This window comes from Nerophis ophidion, linkage group LG18 (genome assembly GCF_033978795.1).
Source record: "Nerophis ophidion isolate RoL-2023_Sa linkage group LG18, RoL_Noph_v1.0, whole genome shotgun sequence".
NCBI classification, from domain to species: Eukaryota; Metazoa; Chordata; class Actinopteri; order Syngnathiformes; family Syngnathidae; genus Nerophis; species Nerophis ophidion.
Window position 1 is genome coordinate 20,292,431 of NC_084628.1, and position 25,483 is coordinate 20,317,913.

Consider the following 25,483-nt stretch of genomic DNA (forward strand, 5'->3'; position numbering starts at 1 on the left):
AAACGCATCACCAATTAAAACATGTACCGTAAATTTCTTTGTTTGGCTTATGCAACTTCCGGTCAATAAAGTTTGATTCAAAGTACATACTTTATATATATATATATATATATATATATATATATATATATATATATATGTACTGTATGTATATATATATATATGTACTGTATGTATATGTAAAAATGTGTATATATATATATATATATACATACATATATATATATATATATACACATACATATATATATATTCATATATATATATGTTCCTACATATATATATATATATACATTTTTACATATATATACTGAGATAGGCGCCAACGCCCCCCGCGACCCCGAAAGGGAATCAGCGGTAGAAAATGGATGGATATACATAAAGTGTGTACTCATATATATATATATATTTAAACTGCCCAGACCACATGATGGTGACAAATACACATGTAACAATGTTAATTAAATGACAAGCATGAAACACTGAAACAAGAGTTTACGTGTATTTGTAGCAGAACAGCTACTGGCTATCGCAACTGTCTCTCAACTCTGTGTTCTCAAATTCATCCGCTAACGGTCCTGATGAATATCCAATCACAGGACGCGTAAATGTCCCATTCAACGTGAGGCCATCTCGAAGACCTTACTGACAACAACTCATGATCTGATTGGCAATCGCAACTGTCTATCACCTGTATGTCCCCGTTCGCTTACAGTGCACTAGGGTTGTACGGTATACCGGTATTTGTATAATACAGCGATACCAATTAATCATATCTGTTACTTTACCGCCTCTGAAAAGTACCGGTGGTGGATCGACACCTAACATCCACTGTAATGACACCAAGTACAGGAGCGTATCTAGTCGATATTACTATGAGTACGTCAATTTTTTTTGCCATCACATCTCTTCGTTTTTTTTTTTTAATTTAAATTATGTTTATAAACTCAGGAAATATGTCCCTGGACACATGACGACTTTGAATATGACCAATGTATGATCCTGTAACGACTTGGTATCGGATTGATACCCAAGTTTGTGGTATCATCCAAAACAAATGTAAAGTATCAAACAAAAGAAGAATAATTGATTATTACATTTTTACACAGGTGTAGATAGATCATGTTAAAATAAAAAGTAATCAGATATTAATAGTAAACAAACAAGTAGATTAATACTTCATTTTCTACCACTTGTCCATGATAATGTTGACAAAATAATAGAATGGAAAATGACAATATGTTACTGCGTATGTCAGCGGCTAAATTAGGAGCCTTTGTTTGCTTACTTACCTATAAAAGACAAGTTGTCTTGTATGTTCACTATTTTATTTAAGGACAAACTTGCAATAAGAAATGTATGTTTAATGTACCATAAGATATTTTGTTAAAATAAAGCCAATAATGCCATTTTTTGTGGTCCCCTTCATTGAGAAAAGTACCGAAAAAGTACTGAAAAGTATTGAAATTAAATATTTTTTTCATTTACTTTCCCTAAATATATAAAAGTATTCATATTCTCATAATTTCATATTATGATCATTCTAGTGCTGTTGATTTTAAAATGATTTGGTTACATTGTAAAAAACCTGTCAATCCTGTCAGACCTCTAGCAAATCTCGCTTGTCCGCGATGCAGTCTACACCAAGGAGCGGGTCTGACCAATATGCTTGAAACTTAAAGGGGAACATTATCACAATTTCCGAAGGGTTAAGACCTATAAAAATCAGTTCCCAGTGGCTTATTTTATTTTTCGAAGTTTTTTTCCAAATTTTACCCATCCCGGAATATCCCGAAAAAAGGCTTTAAAGTGCCTGATTTTCGCTATCTGCGAAGCCACCGTCCATTTTCCTGTGACGTCATCCAGTGATGCCAATACAAACAACATGGCGGATACCACAGCAAGATATAGCGACATTAGCTCGGATTCAGACTGGGATTTCAGCGGCTTAAGCGATTCAACAGATTACGCATGTATTGAAACGGATGGTTGGAGTATGGAGGCAGATAGCGAAAACAAAATTGAAGAAGAAACTGAAGCTATTGAGCGAATAACAAATGACGCTATTCGGCCATGTCTGCCTTAGCATCGCCGGTAAAATGTCCAGACCAAACGATTGGAACTTTCGCATTGACACTGGAGCAACTTAAATCCGTCGATTGGTAAGTGTTTGTTTGGCATTAAATGTGGGTGGAGGGAAACGCTGGATGCAAATACAGCTACAAATGTACATACAGCTAGTCTAAATAGCATGTTAGCATCGATTAGCTGGCAGTCATGCCGCGACCAAATATGTCTGTTTAGCACATAAGTCAATAACATCAACAAAACTCACCTTTGTGATTTTGTTGACTTTATCATTGGAAATGCATCTGCTTTGAGTGTCGCAGGGTATCCATTCATCTCTTTGCCATGTTTGTCGTAGCATCGCCGGTAAAATGTGCGGACGAAACGAGGGACTTTCGCATCTCTTGACACTGGAGCAACTTAAATCCGTTGATTGGTATGTGTTTGTTGGGCATTAAATGTGGATGGGGGGAAAGGCTGGATGCAAATGTAGCTACAAATGAGGCATAATGATGCAATATGTACATACAGCTAGCCTAAATAGCATGTTAGCATCGATTAGCATGCCGTGCTAATCGATGCACATTCTACGTAAATCAATTTGAATCCGTCCCTGATTGTGTTGTTACACCCTCCAACAACACACCGACGAGGCATGGTGTCTCCAAGGCACCGGAAAACAGTCGAAAAAACGGAAAATAACAGAGTTGATTTGACTTGCTGCGTGTAATGTGTTTGAGAAAATGGCGTTGACTACTTAGGTGACGTCACGTTTTGACGTCATCGCCCCGAGAGCAAATAATAGAAAGGCGTTTAATCCGCCAAAATTCACCCATTTAGAGTTCGGAAATCGGTTTAAAAAATATATGGTCTTTTTTCTGCAACATCAAGGTATATATTGACGCTTACATAGGTCTGGTGATAATGTTCCCCTTTAAGTCCTGGGGATAAAATTCTGGTGTTTCTTCCAATCCCTAGTGCAAGCCTTCAGGCACGCTACTGCGGGTTCTGTATAGTTGAGAAAAGGGTCAGTAACAGGGATTACATTTTTGCTACCCCTAATCGTGCCTGCTGGAGCAAACATTTAGTCGATAAAAATAACTTCTGGTATTTTATTAGTGAGTTCTGGCTGATGCATTGTCTCGTGTGCCTTTGTGGTGAATGTTGGCCCTTTTTTCCCACCATTCACAATTTGGGGGTGTTACATGCCCCTCACCTGTGTCTCCTTTACTGATTATTTCTCCTTACTATTTGACAGGTGGTGATTGGACAGCAGACTGTCTCTCTCTCTCGCTCGCTCACTCCAGCAGATCGCAATTCCCCAGCACAGTTGTTCAGTGGGCACTCCACGTTTGCTGCCAAGACTCGTTTGATTAGTGCCAATGTACTTTGTACTTTCATTCTTTTGTTAAATCAAGTGTTCCATTAGAACCAGTAAGACCATAGTGTCTTTCCTTTTTAGACTAGACAATGGCACGAGGGCCCTAACACCCACATTGACAAAGGGGTAACTCTGTTTCTTTCAGTCCGCTATAGATAGCTCAAAAAGTTATGGGCACATTTTGATTAAACGTTAAGGAAATATCAGAACGGGATAAGCAACAAGTCATTATGCTTGGGGGTGATCTGGATCACAGTCTGGATTCAGGACTTTTTACTATTGGGAGGTCTACGCTCTCTGAGAAATAACAGAACTGGTACAGCATTTTGATTTCTGTTAATAATGTTACATTGGAACCTAAATTTACAAACCCCTCTATTTGCAAACTTTCAGGTTGGGGCAAATATGCCGGAATGCAAACCGTGTCTGGCTTCATTCATTCATTTTGTGTCCCGCTGGCAGCCATTTTGTGCTTGCTCGTATTGAAGAGATTGACAGCAATTTTTTCACTGTGATGAAAACAGACTTTTCTGGAAAAACGTGCCAAAGCGAAATAGACTGCTTACCCAAAATCAACAGGAAACGTCCCCGTCCATCAAGTGAGTCACTTTAATATTGATCATTACATCACGGATCACATGACTGGCTTGTTCATTATCTCTCAAGATGGCTCGGGAATCTCTGTGAGATTTATACTATTTTTATCATTTCTATTTATTTGCATACTTTGGAAGTATTTTGGTGTCATAAATCAGATGTATATGATAAATATAGAGGCAACTTGTTTTTCCACTCTCTTGGTACTTTAACTAAAAAGGGACCTTTGTCAAAGCTGGAAACCATTTTACATTGTTTCTTATGTAGAAATGTGCTTCACTATACAAACTTTTCGATTTGTGAACCCTGTTTGAGATCGAGGTCCCACTGCATTTTAAAACCTTAACTTAAAAACAAATCAATTTATTCGTATTGAAGCTAAACATGCGTCGAAATAATTGAAAGAATGATTCCCCACGCTAGTAGAGGTGAAGACAATCGGGTTTGCCAGCCCTGTGCATCCCTTTCTCAGAGAGTTGGTAACCCTACATGTAAGGCAAATGTACAACAAAACACATTTTGCTTACCTGCGCTCACAGTGACCGCCTCCACAAACTGCTCCCTCCAGGAGTGCGTGCCGATGACCAGCGCCAAGTTGGTCTTCTTAATGAGCTTGTCGACGGTGCTCTGCCAGACGGAAGCAAGGACAAATCTTAAGGCGCTACCTTGATGCCATTGTCTTTCACAATGTTTGGATGTTGTCTTGAGGGAATTTATGTCAGAGGTTATTGATGTTGAACATGCTGTTCTAGTTCTTCCAGAGCAAAACTCATATGAGCACATCTCTGTGGCCCTTACTTTGTGTACTGGATTCCACAAAGCTATAAGCATCCCCGGGGGTATAAGACATTGATACAATGTTGATTATACATACATGTCATTTAAAACTAATGTGAGAATTAGATATTTTTAAGTGTTCTTTTTTAATCCGCAGCTAGTATTTTCCTATGTAGTGTGTGCTAGTAAACTCCTTGTTTTGTTTTAAGGGCTCCTGTTGGTCGGCTCACAGAGCTGTTTTGGCAAGTTATCTGTTTTGAAGGCCTTAGCTGTGCTCCTTTCTGGGCTAGAGGGGCTGTTTTCGCGCTACATAAGCTGACTCTTTTTGTTTATATTTGGACCTCTTCTTACCATGAATTGATAAATGTGGACCCCGACTTAAACAAGTTGAAAAACTTATTCGGGTGTTACCATTTAGTGGTCAATTCTACGGAATATGTACTGTACTGTGCAATCTACTAACAAAAGTTTCAATCAATCAATCAATCAATTCTCGCTGATGCTATTGTCGCGTTGGTCTCCTAAAGCTTTAGTAAAACTTGGCCAAGTACTATTCTGTCTCAGTGGTCCTTCTTACTGAACATATATATGTCATCCAAAAGAATTTGGGATTGACCAGTGTGTTTTATTACCTGAGAGGAAGACTGGTCACGCTCAACATTAACTTTGAAACACCATTGCAAAATAGTTGTATTTGTACATTGAGACAACGTTGATGTCTCACGTTGGATCCACGTTGTTGTTTGGGAAATGACCACATTTCGATGGTCAAATCAACGCCGCAACTTTACATTCAATCACCGTCGTCAAAAAGCACGTTGTTTCAATGTTGTATTTGTGTTGTACAATATTAGTTGGGAAATTACCACATTTCAATGCTCAAATCGACGTCACAACCTGACATTGAATAAACGTTGACAAAAAGATTGTTGTTTCAACGTTGTATTTGTGTTGTGGAATATTGGGTGGGAAATTACCAAAATTCAATGGTCAAATCAATGTCACAAAACAAAATTGCTTAAACGTCGTCAAAAAGTATGTTGTTTCAACATTATGTTTGAGTTGCTCAACGTCATGACCGAATTCAACTAGTTCTCAACGTTGTTTTACTGTCTTGTGCCAGCAAGGATATGTCCTAAAGGTCTACACTTAAACCTCTAAGTTATGTAACTGGTCTAGTCCAACCCCCTAATCAATTCATTAATTAATGAAGAGGTGGCAGCACAGATGCATAGGGGTTAGGATATTGGACTCATACATTGTTCATATGTGTGAATGTGAGTGTGAATGGTTGGTTCTATGTGTGTCAAATGATTGGCGACCTGTCCGGTGTGGACCCCGACCTCTCAAAGTCAGCTGGCCGTGACCCTAATGAGAACAAGGGATCCAGACAGTACTCTTGTCCATAAACTAGTTGGCAGGTTCCGTCAGAGGCGCTCGGGTCAAAGCTTTTTGCAACATCAATAAGTCATTAACACGCCAAGAACGCTATTATCAGCCGGGTAGAGCCTCAGAGTTTTACGTCAGCAATTTCCCAGGCGCTTTCTCTGTGGCCTCACGCGATCGATGCGAGTCAACCAGCGGACAATAGAATGTCAAGAAAAGTTGAGCATAAATTAAATATCCTGGTGTCTTTAGCTGCCGTTTCCTCAGCAATATCTGATTTTCTGAATGTGTGATGAGATTTTCACGTTGATATAGTCACTGCTTTGTTTACATAACACAAATCTATACCTGTCTTTCTATCTTTGGTGACTGCTGGATTGTTTAATACAGTGTTTAACCATAGGGGCCATTGCTGGGCCCCCGACAAAAACGATCTGTTTCTCAGTTGTGGTCTCCATGTGCCGCAGTTGTAATACACTTGTCCTCCACCTGTGGCAGTAATGATAATCTCAAACAAACAGAAGAAGACTAAAGTTTTAGGCATACTTGCCAACCCTCCCGATTTTTCTGGGAGACTCACGAATTTCAGTGCCCCTCCCGAAAATCTCCCGGGGCAAGTATTCTCCTGATTTCCACCCGGACAACAAAATTGGGGGCGTGCCTTAAAGGCACTGCTTTTAGCGTCCTTTACAACCTTTCGTCACGTCTACTTTTCCTCCATTCAAACAGCGTGTCGGAACAGTCATGTAATGTATACGGTTCTTACACACACACACACACGAGTGAACGCAAGGCATACTTGACCAACAGCAATACAGGTCACACTGAGGGTGGCCGTATAAACAACTTAATCACTGTTACAAATATGCGCCACACTGTGAACCCACACCAAACAACAATGACAAACACATTTCGGGAGAACATCTGCACCGTAACACAACATAAACACAAAATAACAAATACCCAGAATCCCTTGCAGCACTAATTATTCCGGGACGCTACAATATACACCCCCTCTACCACCAACCCTGCCACTTCACCCCATCTCCTGAATTCGGAGGTCTCAAGGTTGGTAAGTATGGTCTTAGGCTATCTTCACACTGCAGGGTCGGGTGTCCAATTCAGAATTTTTTTTGTCAAATTCGATCTTTTTATGTGGCTGTTCACATCAAAAAAACAAAATGCTATTTCAAATGTGAATGCAACCTGACCTGTCGCAGGCACTGCAGTGTTTACGGAAGTAAAGATGGCTTCCACTCAGTTGTTCTCAGTTCCAATCTTTGAAATTGTGGCAATTTTAAAGATTTTCTGCAATCAAAGCCAACATTTTCTAAACCGAATTATTGCGCGTAGAAGATTAAGAAGGAAGAAGACAAGTATTTTGGCTCTCGCAATTTTACAGAATAGTTTGCTTCCATGTGGACTTGAAGAGCGCGTCTGAGGGCGAGTGGTTAGACTTAGACAAACTTTATTGATCCACAAGGGAAATTGTTCCACACAGGAGCTCAATTACAAAGGATGGAAAGGGTATGGATGGGAAGGATAATGCAGGTATAAAGCAGACTAAAAATGTACCATAGTAGCAATATAAAATATAACAAATATGTAATATTTACGTACATATCATATATAGAGTATATAATATATACTGATATGTTGTATTATATTTTTATATAATATATCCATCCATCCATCCATCCATCATCTTCCGCTTATCCGAGGTCGGGTCGCGGGGGCAACAGCCTAAGCAGGGAAACCCAGACTTCCCTCTCCCCAGCCACTTCGTCTAGCTCTTCCTGGGGGATCCCGAGGCGTTCCCAGGCCAGCCGGGAGACATAGTCTTCCCAACGTGTCCTGGGTCTTCCCCGTGGCCTCCTACCGGTTGGACGTGCCCTAAACACCTCCCTAGGGAGGCGTTCGGGTGGCATCCTGACCAGATGCCCGAACCACCTCATCTGGCTCCTCTCGATGTGGAGGAGCAGCGGCTTTACTTTGAGTTCCTCCCGGATGGCAGAGCTTCTCACCCTATCTCTAAGGGAGAGCCCCGCCACACGGCGGAGGAAACTCATTTCGGCCGCTTGTACCCGTGATCTTATCCTTTCGGTCATGACCCAAAGCTCATGACCATAGGTGAGGATGGGAACGTAGATCGACCGGTAAATTGAGAGCTTTGCCTTCCGGCTCAGCTCCTTCTTCACCACAACGGATCGGTACAACGTCCGCATTACTGAAGACGCCGCACCGATCCGCCAGTCGATCTCACGATCCACTCTTCCCTCACTCGTGAACAAGACTCCTAGGTACTTGAACTCCTCCACTTGGGGCAGGGTCTCCTCCCCAACCCGGAGATGGCACTCCACCCTTTTCCGGGCGAGAACCATGGACTCTGACTTGGAGGTGCTGATTCTCATTCCGGTCGCTTCACACTCGGCTGCGAACCGATCCAGCGAGAGATGAAGATCCCGGTCAGATGAAGCCATCAGGACCACATCATCTGCAAAAAGCAGAGACCTAATCCTGCGGCCACCAAACCGGAACCCCTCAACGCCTTGACTGCGCCTAGAAATTCTGTCCATAAAAGTTATGAACAGAATCGGTGACAAAGGACAGCCTTGGCGGAGTCCAACCCTCACTGGAAATGTGTTCGACTTACTGCCGGCAATGCGAACCAGGCTCTGGCAATGATCGTACAGGGAACGGACCGCCACAATAAGACAGTCCGATACCCCATACTCTCTGAGCACTCCCCACAGGACTTCCCGAGGGACACGGTCGAATGCCTTCTCCAAATCCACAAAGCACATATAGACTGGTTGGGCAAACTCCCATGCACCCTCAAGAACCCTGCCGAGAGCATAGAGCTGGTCCATAGTTGCACGACCAGGACGAAAACCACACTGTTCCTCCTGAATCCGAGGCTCGACTATCCGACGTAGCCTCCTCTCCAGTACACCTGAATAAACCTTACCGGGAAGGCTGAGGAGTGTGATCCCACGATAGTTGGAACACACCCTCCAGTCCCCCTTCTTAAAGAGAGGAACCACCACCCCGGTCTGCCAATCCAGAGGTACCGCCCCCGATGTCCACGCGATGCTGCAAAGTCTTGTCAACCAAGACAGCCCCACAGCATCCAGAGCCTTAAGGAACTCCGGGCGGATCTCATCCACCCCTGGGGCCTTGCCACCGAGGAGCTTTTTAACTACCTCAGCGACCTCAGCCCCAGATATAGGAGAGTCCACCACAGATTTCCCAGGCACTGCTTCCTCATAGGAAGACATGTTGGTGGGATTGAGGAGGTCTTCGAAGTATTGCTTCCACCTATCCACAACATCCGCAGTCGAGGTCAGCAGAACACCATCCGCACCATACACGGTGTTGATAGTGCACTGCTTCCCCTTCCTGAGGCGGCGGACGGTGGTCCAGAATCGCTTCGAAGCCGTCCGGAAGTCGTTTTCCATGGCTTCCCCGAACTCTTCCCATGTCCGAGTTTTTGCCTCCGCGACCGCTGAAGCTGCACACCGCTTGGCCTGTCGGTACCTGTCCACTGCCTCCGGAGTCCTATGAGCCAAAAGGACCCGATAGGACTCCTTCTTCAGCTTGACGGCATCCCTCACCGCTGGTGTCCACCAAGGGGTTTTAGGATTGCCGCCCCGACAGGCACCAACTACCTTGCGGCCACAGCTCCGATCTGCCGCCTCGACAATAGAGGTGCGGAACATGGTCCACTCGGACTCAATGTCCAGCACCTCCCTCGTGACATGTTCAAAGTTCTTCCGGAGGTGGGAATTGAAACTTTGTCTGACAGGAGACTCTGCCAGACGTTCCCAGCAGACCCTCACAATGCGTTTGGGCCTCCCAGGTCTGTCCGGCATCCTCCCCCACCATCGCAGCCAACTCACCACCAGGTGGTGATCGGTAGAAAGCTCCGCCCCTCTCTTCACCCGAGTGTCCAAAACATGAGGCCGCAAATCCGATGACACAACTACAAAGTCGATCATGGAACTGCGGCCTAGGGTGTCCTGGTGCCAAGTGCACATATGGACACCCTTATGTTTGAACATGGTGTTTTTTATCGACAAACTGTGACGAGCACAAAAGTCCAATAACAAAACACCACTCGGGTTCAGATCCGGGCGGCCATTCTTCCCAATCACGCCTCTCCAGGTTTCACTGTCGTTGCCAACGTGAGCGTTGAAGTCTCCCAGTAGGACAAGGGAATCAATCGGGGTAGCACTTTCCAGTACTCCCTCGAGTGTTCCCAAAAAGGGTGGGTACTCTGAACTGCTGTTTGGTGCATAAGCACAAACAACAGTCAGGACCCATCCCCCCACCCGAAGGCGGAGGGAGGCTACCCTTTCGTCCACCGGGTTGAACTCCAACGTACAGGCTTTGAGCCGGGGGGAAACAAGAATTGCCACCCCAGCCCGTCGCCTCTCACTGCCGGCAACGCCAGAGTGGAAGAGGGTCCAATCCCTCTCGAGAGAAGTGGTTCCAGAGCCCTTGCTGTGCGTCGAAGTGAGTCCGACTATATCCAGCCGGAATTTCTCGACTTCGCGCACTAGCTCAGGCTCTTTCCCCCCCAGTGACGTGACGTTCCACGTCCCAAGAGTTAGCTTCTGTAGCCGAGGATCGGACCGCCAAGTGCCCTGCTTTCGGCTGTCGCCCAGCTCACAATGCACCCGACCTCTATGGCCCCTGCTATGGGTGGTGAGCCCATTGGAGGGGTGACCCACGTTGCCTCTTCGGGCTGTGCCCGGCCGGGCCCCATGGGAACAGGCCCGGCCACCAGGCGCTCGCCATCGTGCCCCACCTCCGGGCCTGGCTCCAGAGGGGGGCCCCGGTGACCCGCGTCCGGGCGAGGGAAATCTGGGTCCATGGTTTTTCATCTTCATAAAGGTCTTCGAGCTGCTCTTTGTCTGATCCCTCACCTAGAAACTGTTTGCCTTGGGAGACCCTACCAGGGGGCTTTATGCCCCCGGACAACATAGCTCCTAGGATCATTGGGACACGCAAACTCCTCTACCACGATAAGGTTGCAGCTCAGAGAGGAGATAATATATACAATACATAACAAATCCCAATTAGCATGTACAATATTGCAGTTGGAGACAGGAGTGGTAGAACTTTCTTATGAGTTCTTAAAACTAATTATTTTCACCTGTTTTTTTCTCCGTTGTCAACCATTTATTTTGTAATTGTAATTGTATTTATTTTCTAACCGTACTTTGGCAAATAATTATGCTGACTTTCACATTGGGGACGAATGGCATTTACATCCGGTTTATTTCCACCAACGAAAGAGGCTTGGGTCGAATATGAAAAATTCAAAATTTTACTGTTCACACTGACATAAAAAAATCTGATACAGGTCGCATATATGCAGAAAAATCAGGATTGACCTGCAGTGTGAACAAGGCCATAGAGAAGTTTCGTAGGCGCAAAAATTATGATGACCGGTAAATGGTTAAGTATTTTCATTCTAACTTAAATTCAATTGACAGAAACACATAGTATTATTATAACCTATTTTTAATTCAGCTAACATTTATGTATTTTAGCACTGCGTAATTGTAATATTTTCATCAGTTTTTGAGTCCCTTATTTTGCAGTACATTGGATTAGTCCCGTATTTTCCGGACCAGAGGGCGCACCCGATAAGAAGGCGTAATGCTGATAATGGTCTATCTTTTTCATCCTTTTTCATATATTAAGCGCACCGGATTATAGGGCGCATTAAAGGAGGGTTAGGGTTAGGGTTAACTAACCCTATAAGCTAAAATTAACAGCACCGGAAGGAGCATAATATGACATGAAGAGAATGAAGACTTTTATATATTTAGGGAAAGTAAATAAAAAAATACTTTTGTCTTTAATTGTGATCAGGATTTCTGGTTATGTTAGGCCAGTAGAGAAGGCTTTGCTGGCCCTGACAGCACACCACTGATATTTAGTATGTTTTTTCTTTTTTTGGGCCTTTTTTTTTAATCATGATCTGTTTGTGTTGTGTTGTGTTTGCGCGATTTTCTTGTGTTATCTTTTAACCTGCCTATTGTACAGCACTTTGGCTACCCCTGTGGTAAATTTTAAATGTGCTATATAAATAAAGTTGATTTGATTTGGTTTGATTTAATTTACTTGTTTGTGCCACTGAAACTGTGCCCTCACGTGGACTAAAAGAGCACCACAATTGCGACTGTTCAAATAAAATATTTACGGGTATAACTTGTACATCAACTAAGACAGTGTTCTTGAACCTTTTTTTGAGCCAAGGCACATTTTTTTGCGTTGAAAAAATACAGAGGCACACCACCAGCAGAAATCATTAAAAAAACGAAACTCAGGTGACAGTAAAAAGTCGTTGAATACGACTTTAAACCATAACCAAGCATGCATCACTATAGCTCTTGTCTCAAAGTAGGTGTACTGTCACGACCTGTCACATCACGCCGTGACTTATTTGGAGTTTTTTGGTGTTTTTCTGTGTGTAGTGTTTTAGTTCTTGTCTTGCGCTTCTATTTTGGTGTCTTTTTCTCTTTTTTTGGTATTTTCCTGTAGCAGTTTCATGTCTTCCTTTGAGCGATATTTCCCGCATCTACTCTGTTTTACCAATCAAGAATATTTCATTTGTTTTTTCCTTCTTTGTGGGGACATTGTTGATTGTCATGTCGGATGTACATTGTAAGTCTTTGTTGTCGTCCAGCATTCTTTTTTTGTTGACTTTGTAGCCAGTTCAGTTTTAGTTTTGTTCTGAGTAGCCTTCTCTAAGCTTCAATGTCTTTTCTTAGGGGCACTCACCTTTTGCTTATTTTTGGTTTAAGCAATAGATACCTTTTTACCTGCACATTGCCTCCTGCTGTTCCCGACATCTACAAAACAATTAGCTACTGTCTGCCACCTACTGATATGGAAAAGTATTATAGTCTAGACAGCACCGACACTCAACAACAATACATCATTTGCAGACTATAATTACTGGTTTGCAAAAAATATTTTTAACCCAAATAGGTGAAATTAGACAATCTCCCACGGCACACCTGACTGTATCTCACGACGGCGCCATCGGACAGTGGTTGAAAAACACTGAACTAAGATATCCTGCCTGTGGGCAGCCTGGTGGGGATCTTTCTGCGTGGGGTTTGCATGTCCTCCCCGTGACTGTGTGGGTTCCCTCCGGGTACTCCGGCTTCCTCCCACTTCCAAAGACATGCACCTGGGGATAGGTTGATTGGCAACACTCAATTGGCCCTAGTGTGTGAATGTGAGTATGAATGTTGTCTGTCTATCTGTGTTGCCCCTGCGACTTGTCCGGGGTGTACTCCACCTTCCGCCCGATTGTAGCTGAGATAGGGACCAGCGCCCCCCGCGACCCCAAAGGGAATAAGCGGTAGAAAATGGATGGATGGATGTATAAGATATCCTGCATCACAAAGAATGACGTAGAAGAAAGTCACACCTTGAACTCGTAGGACTCCTCAATGACCACCTCCAGGCGACTATGCTCTCCCAGGATGGGCTTCCCCATCTCAGCGATCCGTCGGGCCTCCTCCTCCTCCGCACTCAGCTGTCCCTCCGCCCCCTCTGAGGAAAGAATTAAGAAGAATAGACACAATTACACGCAGGTCACACTACACTTGAGGACGTCTCACAAATCCCAGTGTCAACCATTTATGTGGGCATGCATTGTTGCACAGAGAACTACAGGTAAGGTACAAAGAAATGATGACAAAGACAGCATGCAAGGTGGATGTGTGTAAAAGCACGCTAACTCAGCACGTGATCAAAGTGATAAAGCGAGAAGGCTGGTGGAAAAGCAGCAGGACATGGGGCTTTTTTTTTGGTAAACATCTGCTTCCTGCCATGCAGTCTTTTCCAAACAACAACAATAATTGAAAGCTGACGGTTAGAAGAAAAGCAAACAAAAAGCAAGCTGAGCGAACAGCATGAGTCCGAGGGAACGTTGCAGAAAATTTGGTAGGAGGATTAGTTGTCGCCATGTTTACTTATAGACACAAAGGAGCCATCTTACCTTGGCTGAGCAGCAGGGCTGTGGTGAAGGCAAAGAGGGAGGAGAACACTATAAGTTAAATGGCTCGTCCACTAAACGCTCACATGAGTCATCCCGTCACGTCCTGTTTGCACCATGAAAACCCACACAAACGCTTCTCCCGTTTGTCGAAACTTTGCTTGGTTGTCTGTGTTTGGAATGTTGGGTGTATGTAGGTACAGATGTTGTAGGCTCAGTGCAGAGGTGAAAAATAAATAAACATATTAAACGATGTAAGTGACACATTAATACATTTTAAAAGCAATTCATTGTACAGGAGGTTAGTACATGCTACGCTGGGTTCAGCAACCCGCGGCTCGAGAGCTGGATGCAGTTCCGCCCTAGAGGCCCCTGGATCTCTTTCAGAGATGTGTGAAAATGGAAAAAGATGAAGAAAAAAATATATATTTTCTGTAGGAGAACAAACCTTCCTAATTGTTAGAAATCCCACTGTTTGGGTTAAACATGCAACACTGATGAGAGCATTTGGCAAGCACAGTTTTGTCCTACTAATTTCAGCAATACTTGATGAACTCATCGTAGTGTGTTTACATGAGGCTGCCACAGAAAGACATGTTTTATGCCGCTACTTCTTTGTCTTAGTTTGTCTACCAAACGTTTTATGCTGTGCGTGAATGCACAAAGGTGGGCCTTGTTGATTTTATTGATTTGCTGAAGTGCTTATCAGGCATATTTGGTCAATCTATGACTGCAAGCTAATCGATGCTAACATGCTATTTAGGCTAGCTCTATGTACATATTGCATCATTATGCACACTACTCCCACCTTGCTCCCAGTCATACTTTCCGACCCCCCCGATTTTTCCGGGAGACTCCCAAATCTCAGTGGCCCTCCCGATAATCTCCCGGGGCAACCATTCTCACAAATTTCTCCCGATTTCAACAATAATGGGGGCGTGCCTTATTGGCACTGCTTTTACCGTCCTCTACAACCTGTTGTCACGTCCGCTTTTACTTCATACGAACAGCGTGTCGGCTCAGTCAAATATCATATGCAGCTTTTATACACACACATAAGTGAATGCAAGGCATTCAGCCACACAGGTCACACTGAGGGTGGGCGTACAAACAACTTTAACACTGTTACAAATACGCGCCACACTGTGAACCCACACTAAACAAGAATGACAAACACATTTCGGGAGAACAGCCGCACCGTAACACAACATAAACACAACAGAAAAAATATCCAGAACCCCTTGCAGCACTAACTCTTCCAGGACGCTACAATATACACCCCCGCCCCCATCTCCCGAATTTGGAGTTCTCAAGGTTGGCAAGCTTGCTCCCAGTGACACACACAGGAGGTTGAACACCTAGAGCAGTTGCGCCTAGAAAACAACCTCTACATCAATGTGAAGAAGACCAAGTAGACGGTGGTCGAGTTCAGAAGGGACAGTGGCACCCCGCCTCTCGTGGACATCGGAGGAGCAGCTGTGAAAGTGGTGTCCAGCTTGAGGTACCGGGAAGGCCCACCAGCGACTCTATTTCCTCAGGAAGCTAGGCCAATCTGGACTTTGGAGCTCACTCCTAAAGAGATTCTACAACTGGGTGGTTAAGAGCACGGAGAGCACGGCAGCTGCATTACAGCGGAGAGGAAGGCTCTGCAGAAGGTGGTGAAGGCTGCTTCCCACGGCCTTCTGTGCAAGACCTCAGGACTTTACACGCAGAGATGCAGGGGGAGAGCCCTCGGCATCATGAAGGACTCTTTCAACCCCTCCCCGCAGGCAAGCATAAGGAGTAAAACCACCAGGCTCAGAGACAGCTTTCTTCCCTGAAGCGGTCAGACTGATGAACGCTACATAGTCTCCCCCTGCTCTCGTTTCTGCTCCTCTCCTCCTCTTATATATATATCATTCCATACAACGTCTTAAGCCAGCTAATCTTGTTAAGTGCCTTATGGTAATGCCTACTGTATATATTATTTATTACTGTTTTTCCTAATACTCGCATGGACCTGAATTCAAATGTTGTACTGTATGTGTGCGAATGTGTACGGGTATGACAAATAAATGTATATAAATGTACAAACCCTGTTTCCATATGAGTTGGGAAATTGTGTTAGATGTATAAACGGAATACTATGATTTGCAAATCCTTTTCAACTCATATTCAATTGAATGCACTACAAAGACAAGATATTTGATGTTCAAACTCTTAAACTTTTTTTTTTTGCAAATAATAATTAACTGAGAATTTCATGGCTGCAACACGTGCCAAAGTAGTTGGGAAAGGGCATGTTCACCACTGTGTTACATCACCTTTTCTTTTAACAAGACTCAATAAATGTTTGGGAACTGAGGAAACTCATTGTTGAAGCTTTGAAAGTGGAATTCTGTCCAATTCTTGTTTTATGTAGAGCTTCAGTCAGTCAGCAGTCCGGGGTCTCCGCTGTCGTAGTTTACGCTTCATAATGTGCCACACAGTTTCGATGGGAAACAGGTATGGACTGCAGGCGGGCCAAGAAAGTACCCGCACTCTTTTACTACGAAGCCAAGGTGTTGTAACACGTGGCTTGGCATTGTTTTGCTGAAATAAGCAGGGGCGTCCATGATAACGTTGCTTGGATGACAACATATGTTGCTCCAAAACCTGTACGTACTTTTCAGAATTAATGGTGCCTTCACAGATGTGTAAGTTACCCATGCCTTGGGCACTAATACACTCCCATACCATCACAGATGCTGGCTTTTGAACTTGGAGCCTATAACAATCCGGATGGGTATTTTCCTTTTTGTTCCAGAGGACACCACGTCCACAGATTCCAAATATAATTTGAAATGTGGACTCGTCATACCATAGGACACTTTTCCACTTTGCATCAGTTCATCTTAGATGAGCTCAGGCCCAGCGAAGCGGGCGGAGTTTCTGCCTGCTGTTGATAAAAGGGTTTGGCTTTGCATAGTAGAGTTTTAACTTGCACCTACAGATGTAGCGACCAACTGTAGTTACTGACAGTGGTTTTATGAAGTGTTCCTGAGCCCATGTAGTGATATCCTTGACACACTGATGTCGGTGTTTGATGCAGTACCGCCTGAGGGATCAAAGGTCCGTAATATCATCACTTACGTGCAGTGATTTCTCCAGATTCTCTAAACCTTTTGATGATTTTACGGACCGTAGATGGTAAAATCCCTAAATTCCTTGCAATAGCTTGTTGAGAAATGTTGTTCTAAAACTTTTCGACAATTTGCTTACAAAGGGGTGTACCTCGCCCCATCCTTGTCTGAGTCCACTTTGCTGTATATCCACAGACGTCTTTGAGCTGTCTTCGAGCTGCTCTTTGTCTGATCCCTCATCTAGGACCTGTTTGTCTTGGGAGACCCTACCAGGGGGCATGAAAGCCCCCAGACAACATAGCTCCTAGGATCATTGGGACACGCAAACTCCTCTACCACGATAAGGTGGCAGCTCAGAGAGGAGTACGGTAATACAATTTTTGTATATTATTGCCCTGTAGTAGTAGGAGTACAGTAGTTGTGTGTGTTAATGCGCATACTTACACGTTGTGTGGTAAGTTTGCTGTGTATCTGTCGCCTATTCCTGTGGATAGCAAGTTAATTTAGAGTGCAGTGTTGGGGACTGCTAGCACTAATAAAAAAATGCTTCCTACATTCAACTCGGGACGGCGTGGCGCAGTGGGAGAGTGGCCGTGCGCAACCCGAGGGTCACTGGTTCAAATCCCACCTAGTACCAACCTCGTCACGTCCGTTGTGTCCTGAGCAAGACACTTCACCCTTGCTCCTGATGGGTGCTGGTTGGCGCCTTGCATGGCAGCTCCCTCCATCAGTGTGTGAATGTGTGTGTGAATGGGTAAATGTGGAAGTAGTGTCAAAGCGCTTTGAGTACCTTGAAGGTAGAAAAGCGCTATACAAGTACAACCCATTTATCATTTATCATTTAACTTGCTGTGCTTCTGACGCTGTTTTGTTGACATAGAACCACAACAAAAGTGGTGTGCCATGTCACATCAAATGTATCGGTGACTGCAATGTACGTAAAAGTAACGCCAAACATAAATATAAATCCATTCAATAAAGTCAAATACAAATAAGGCAACAGAAGTATCCCACACTTCTCTTTTGTAAAGTCAATCTGTACAGCAAATATGGGCGTCAACATCAACAATATGAAAAAGTAACAGCGTCAGTTGTGCCGTGCTATTTGGTTTTATTCCTAACTGACTGAGCATAATCATCTAACATCTATTCATATATGTTATTAATAGCTATTTACTTTCTACAAAATGCTGAGGGCCGATAATGATCGAGCTGCGTGGCAAAAAGCCCCCGGGGCTTGGGGAGTGAAGTGTGTGCGTGTACCATGGTGTGTGTGTGTGTGTAGTGTGTGCTATGCCTGTTGCCTGAGAGCGGTGAGGTTACCTGAGATTCCTCTCTTCAGCCAGCGTGGCTCCTCCAAGACGATGAAAAAGTTTTCGTGTTTTTCATATTCTTCATCATCGATTATCCTCACCAGGAGTGTTTGACTGCACAAACACACACACACTGGTTATCATTTGGAATGGGGACCAAGTTTTTGATCATCACTTGTGGGGACCACCCTTTCTACAGTTTGTGGAGGCATAAAAAACATTAGGTAAAATGGCCACTGCCCAGTTAGCTCATACGCGTCTTTAGGAAGAACAGACTAGAGAGGCAGCTGATGGTGACATTCTATCGCTCGACTGTCGAGAGCCTGCTGACATACGCAATAAAAGGTGTGGTACGCCAGCTGCACTGAACCGGACAAAAAGGCGATTCAGAGAGTCATTAAGTCCGCACAAAAAATCATCGGCTGCCCCCTGCCCTCCCTGAAGGATTTACATAACTCTCGTTGCCTGACGAAAGCAAAAAACATCACCAAATACGGCACACAACCTGGCTTCCACCTGTTCGACCTGCTACCATCGGGCAGGCGCTACAGGTGTATCAGAGCCAGAACAAACAGGTTCAGAGACATCTTCTTTCCCAGAGCTGTCACCATGTTGAATTCTAACTTATAATAATAATAATGATAATAATAATAATAATAATAATAACAATAATAATAATAATTCACCTCTTTACAATATCCTACCCTAATACCCTACTGTGCAATACTACACTTCGAATACAATACGTCCGACACTGATTGTTATTTATTACTTCGGTACTCTTGTCTTGTTCTGTATATTGTACAGTATTTTGTATTTCTATAGTGTTTTGTATATTGTACAGGATTGCTTATTATTTTTTATTGGATAGTAGTCTGTTTATTTCAATTGTTAGTTTTTTCTTTATTACCTCGTGTTATTTATTTTTACCCCATATGTGTTCTACTACCGCACCTTAAATTGGAGTCCTTAATCTTGTTATATGCAAATATAATGACAATAAAATCCATTCTATTCTATTCTATTCTAATGTGCGGATCATTCTTATTGTGGACCCTGGGGAAACAGAGTTAATATGGTTAATGGGGACCAAATTTTGCGTATAATTCAAACAAATTTATACGTGACTACTGAGGACCGTTTAAAAAAATAAATAAAATTAAATATGCAGAATACAGCACTACAGCTGTCCTCTAATAGCACAGGTGGAAGTGATTAAATATACACGGAAGAAGTGTGAGCAGAGCAGCGAGTGCAGTACCAGCTACAGCCCGATGAGGGTGCTGCTGTGCAAATGTTTCACACTCAAACTAACCAGTAAACATGTTTTATGGGCCAAAGCTTAAAAATTCTTTAGGCATCTTCAGAATGGATCTGACTATCATTTCAAAAGGTTTCCCTTTTGGGGACCGTTTTTTTTGTCCCCATACCGTCAGAGGTCTCCGAAAGGTGTGTAAACCGAGCGATGTCCCCATTAAGTAAGCATTGCCAGAACACACACACACACACACACACACACACACACACACACACACACACACACACACACACACACACACACACACACACACACACACACACACACACACAGCCAACTTTTACCAAGTTTGCACTCTCCCCACACCCAGTAAATCCCTAAAAGACGAGTGGAACGAAGTGTGAAAATTGCGTTGGCGAGTGTTTGGCTTGATGGCGGAGCATCTGGAGAGGAAGAAGAAGTGATGAGGGTGATGAAACCTTGTTAGTGTCTCCGGAGAAGGCCTGAGTGAAATATCACCACGGCAACCAGCTCACGAGGAGCACAGAAAATATGACCTGACAACGGAAGGAGACAGCAGGGAACTAAAGAGTGGAGGACGGGAAGACACCAGCGGCTAATGGCAGGGAGAATAAGGAAGAAGAAAGAAAAATGAGATAAATAAAAAAAGAACAGAAAGTAAAGAAGCAAACGTCGAAAAAGGAAGACATTGGCTTAATTGTTGCTTTGGAGAGATGACTCACGTGGTCTGGTCGTTAGTGAACTCCAGCTCCCCCTGCGCATCCTCAAAGTCCTCGCCGGCCTTCGCCGTGCCCGACTCGGTGTGGTAGGGCAGGATGACTGTGCCGCGGGCGCCCGAGTTGCGCACCACCGTCACCTCCATGGTGCCCACGCTCTCGCTCACCCGCACCATGCGCTCGCTGAAGGTGAAGATCCCGGCGTGGTCGTCGTCCAGGATGGTCACCGTGGCGACCAGGGGCTCCATCAGGCGAGCTTTGGGGATGGCGCCCACCTCGTCGCTCTCAAACATCCCCTCTGCGTCGCCGACACGCAGGTTGAGTAGACGTACAAAGAAGTGCTCGTCCTCCTCGAATATGTCATCGTCGATGATCCCAACCTGGAGGATAAAGACTTTAAAGATATGTTCTGCTAATTAAGGAATGGATCAATCAGAGGTTGGACGAGTAGGGCAGGGGTTCTTAACCTTTTTGACCTCGGGGCTCAACTTTTCCAATCTAGAGGAGCCCGTGGCCCACTAAAATATTAACACTAAATTAGTAATCTTACTCTTTACTTTAACCTTATTCAATAAATGTATTTAACCTACTTACAGTTTAGTAGGATAAGCCTTGTCAAATAATGTGAAAGTCTGTGTTAATCACAAAGCTTGTTATCAAGGCTTAGGTCAGGCTGATTACAAAATAAATACTAATCTAATGTACTGCAAAAGAAGGGACTCGTAAATATTGATGATAAATTCATTTACATATACAAATATGCAGTGTTAAAAGAAATAAATTGTAACTAAATGAATAATCGGGTGCAATGGGAGCTGGGCGGCAGCCGAAGGTAGGGCACTTGGCCGTCCGATCCTCGGCTACAGAAGCTAGCTCTTGGGACCTGGAACGTCACCTCACTGGGGGGGAAAGAGCCTGAGCTAGTGCGCGAAGTGGAGAAGTTCCGGCTGGATATATAGTCGGACTCACTTCGACGCACAGCAAGGGCTCTGGAACCACTTCTCTGGAGAGGGACTGGACCCTCTTCCACTCTGGCGTTGCCGGCAGTGAGAGGCGACGGGCTGGGGTGGCAATTCTTGTTTCCCCCCGGCTTAAAGCCTGCACGTTGGAGTTCCACCCGGTGGACGAAAGGGTAGCCTCCCTCCGCCTTCGGGTGGGGGGACGGCTCCTGACTGTTGTTTGTGCTTACGCACCAAACAGCAGTTCAGAGTACCCACGCTTTTTGGGTACATTCGAGGGAGTACTGGAAAGTGCTCCCCCGGGTGATTCCCTTGTCCTACTGGGGGACTTCAACGCTCATGTTGGCAACGACAGTGAAACCTGGAGAGGCGTGATTGGGAAGAATGGCCGCCCGGATCTGAACCCGAGTGGTGTTTTGTTATTAGACTTTTGTGCTCGTCACAGTTTGTCCATTACAAACACCATGTTCAAACATAAGGGTGTCTATATGTGCACTTGGCACCAGGACACCCTAGGCCGCAATTCCATGATGGACTTTGTAGTTGTGTCATCGGATTTGCGGCCTTATGTTTTGGACACTCGGGTAAAGAGAGGGGCGGAGCTTTCTACCGATCACCACCTGGTGGTGAGTTGGCCGCGATGGTGGGGGAGGATGCCGGACAGACCTGGGAGGCCCAAACGCATTGTGAGGGTCTGCTGGGAACGTCTGGCAGAGTCTCTTGTCAGAGAATGTTTCAATTCCCACCTCCGGAAGAACTTCGAACATGTCATGAGGGAGGTGCTGGACATTGAGTCCGAGTGGACCATGTTCCGCACCTCTATTGTCGAGCCGGCTGATCAAAGCTGTGGCCGCAAGGTAGTTGGTGCCTGTCGGGGCGGCAATCCTAAAACCCCTTGGTGGACACCAACGGTGAGGGATGCCATCAAGCTGAAGAAGGAGTCCTATCGGGTCCTTTTGGCTCATAGGACTCCGGAGGCAGTGGACAGGTAACGACAGGCCAAGCGGTGTGCGGCTTCGGCGGTCGCGGGGGAAAAAACTCGGACATGGGAGGAGTTCGGGGAAGCCATGGATTCTTCCGAGGATGTTGTAGTCGTAATGATTTGTGCAGTCCTTTGAGACGTTTGTGATTTGGGGCTATATAAATAAACATTGATTGATTGATGGAAAACGACTTCCGGACGGCTTCGAAGCGATTCTGGACCACCGTCCGCCGCCTCAGGAAGAGGAAGCAGTGCACTATCAACACAGTGTATGGTGCGGATGGTGTTCTGCTGACCTCACCTGCGGATGTTGTGGATAGGTGGAAGGAATACTTCGAAGACCTCCTCAATCCCACCAACACGTCTTCCTATGAGGAAGCAGTGCCTGAGGAATCTGTGGTGGACTCTCCTATTTCTGGGGCTGAGGTCGCTGAGGTAGTTAAAAAGCTCCTCGGTGGCAAGGCCCCGGGGGTGGACGAGATCCGCCCGGAGTTCCTTAAGGCTCTGGATGCTGTGGGGCTGTCTTGGTTGACAAGACTCTGCAGCATCGCGTGGACATCGGGGGCGGTACCTCTGGATTGGCAGACCGGGGTGGTGGTTCCTCTCTTTAAGAAGGGGGACCGGAGGGTGTGTTCCAACTATCGTGGGATCACACTCCTCAGCCTTCCCGGTAAGGTTTATTCAGGTTTACTGGAGAGGAGGCTACGCCGGATAGTCGAACCTCGGATTCAGGAGGAACAGTGTGGTTTTCGTCCTGGTCGTGGAACTGTGGACCAGCTCTATACTCTCGGCAGGGTTCTTGAGGGTGCATGGGAGTTTGCGCAACCAGTCTACATGTGCTTTGTGGACTTGGAGAAGGCATTCGACCGTGTCCCTCGGGAAGTCCTGTGGGGAGTGCTCAGAGAGTATGGGGTATCGGACAGTCTTATTGTGGCGGTCCGCTCCCTGTACGATCAGTGCCAGAGCTTGGTCCGCATTGCCGGCAGTAAGACGAACACATTTCCAGTGAGGGTTGGACTCCGCCAAGGCTGTCCTTTGTCACCGATTCCGTTCATAACTTTTATGGACAGAATTTCTAGGCGCAGCCAAGGCGTTGAGGGGTTCCGGTTTGGTGACCACGGGATTAGGTCTCTGCTTTTTGCAGATGATGTGGTCCTGATGGCTTCATCTGACCGGGATCTTCAGCTCTCACTGGATCGGTTTGCAGCCGAGTGTGAAGCGACCGGAATGAGAATCAGCACCTCCAAGTCCGAGTCCATGGTTCTCGCCCGGAAAAGGGTGGAACGCCATCTCCGGGTTGGGGAGGAGACCCTGCCCCAAGTGGAGGAGTTCAAGTACCTAGGAGTCTTGTTCACGAGTGAGGGAAGAGTGGATCGTGAGATCGACAGGTCAATGGTCAAATCAATGTCAGAACCCAACATTGATTAAACGTTGTCAAAAAGCATGTTGTTTCAACGTTGTATTTGATGTGTAGAATGTTGGTTGAGAAATGACCACATTTCAATGGTCAAATCAATGTCAGAACCCAACATTGAATAAACGTTGTCAAAAAGCATGTCGTTCCAATATTGTATTTGTGTTGTGGAATAATAGTTGGGATATGACCACATGGTCAAATCAATGTCACAACCTGACATTGATGAAACGTTGTCAAAAAGCATGCTGTTCCGATGCCGTATTTCCGTTAAAGAATATTGGAGGGGAAATAACCACTTTTCAATGGTTAAATCAATGTCACAACCTGACATTGAATAAACGTTGTCAAAAACCATGTTGTTCCAATATTGTATTTGTGTTGTGGAATAATAGTTGGGAAATGACCGCATGGTCAAATCAATGTGACAAACTGATATTGATGAAACGTTGTCAAAAAGCATGCTGTTCCGATGTCGTATTTGTGTTAAAGAATATTGGTTGGGAAATAACCACTTTTCAATGGTTAAAGCAATGTCACAACCTGACATTGAATAAACGTCAAAAAGCATGTTATTTCAACGTTGTATTTGTGTTATAGACTATTGGTTGGGAAATGACCAAATTATATTTGTCAAATCAATGTCAGAACCCAACATTGATAACATGTTGTCAAAAAGCATGTTGTTTCAACGTTATGTTTGAGTTGCTCAACGTCAGGAGCTAATTCAAAAAGTTCTCAACGTTGTTTTAAAGTCTTGTGCCTGCTGGAGACTCTGATTCTGAAGGTGTTCTCTCAGAAAGTAGTTATCCTTTCCAGAAAGCAGCAGGGTTTCCTTCATCCTAGCATGTTTCTCTTTCTCCTGCTGGTAGTGTCATGGTGTTCTTCATCATCTACCCTTCCATCTCTTCTGCCACCTATGTGTCTGCTTGCATATTACTGGCCTGCTGTGCGTTATTTCTTTCCACCTCTCTAGCCTCTTGTATCATTGATGGCAAAGTAGCTGGCACAGGATGTGTCTCTACATCTGGCTGAAGGGATTTTCTCTCCCGTTCAAATTTCACCATTCAGTGAAATCTGTCAAATTTGATATGTGACCTGCCAAACGTGCTGACCTGTATTGTACCCTACAGGCACAATTAGCACGGTGGAAATAATGACACGGTCTTGAACACAGTTAATGACTCAAATAGTTATTATAATCCTTACAACTACACAACACAATTATTTGATTGACATTTATTCTGTAATACATTTCGGCCAAAGCTGTCATGTTTACACACTCACACGTTATGTGCCCTTTGGAGAGAAATATAGTTTGACATCACAGGCGTCAAACTGTCCCTGGGGCCAGATATGGCCTGCCACTTCATTTTATGTGACCCGCCAAAGGCAGGAAATAATGTGCATCAAAGTATTGTGTGGCTAAAAGTATTTGTTATTTTAGTTTTGAGGTATGAATCTTTGGGCACCTCATGATTCAATTCC

General features: G+C 44.6%; 1 protein-coding gene across 3 annotated transcripts in view; it reads right to left on the reverse strand.

The window, feature by feature from the left end:
- The window catches only part of slc8a2b (solute carrier family 8 member 2b), a 235,872-nt gene that overhangs the window by 9,124 nt on the left and 201,265 nt on the right, over nt 1-25,483 (reverse strand). For all 3 annotated transcript variants that reach the window (XM_061877530.1, XM_061877531.1, XM_061877532.1), the window contains 5 exons: nt 20,647-21,020; nt 18,656-18,759; nt 14,235-14,252; nt 13,662-13,786; nt 4,573-4,672 (listed from right to left, as the gene is read on the reverse strand). In XM_061877530.1, the coding sequence (XP_061733514.1) occupies nt 4,573-4,672; nt 13,662-13,786; nt 14,235-14,252; nt 18,656-18,759; nt 20,647-21,020 (721 nt within the window). The remainder of the gene's footprint in view (nt 1-4,572; nt 4,673-13,661; nt 13,787-14,234; nt 14,253-18,655; nt 18,760-20,646; nt 21,021-25,483) is intronic.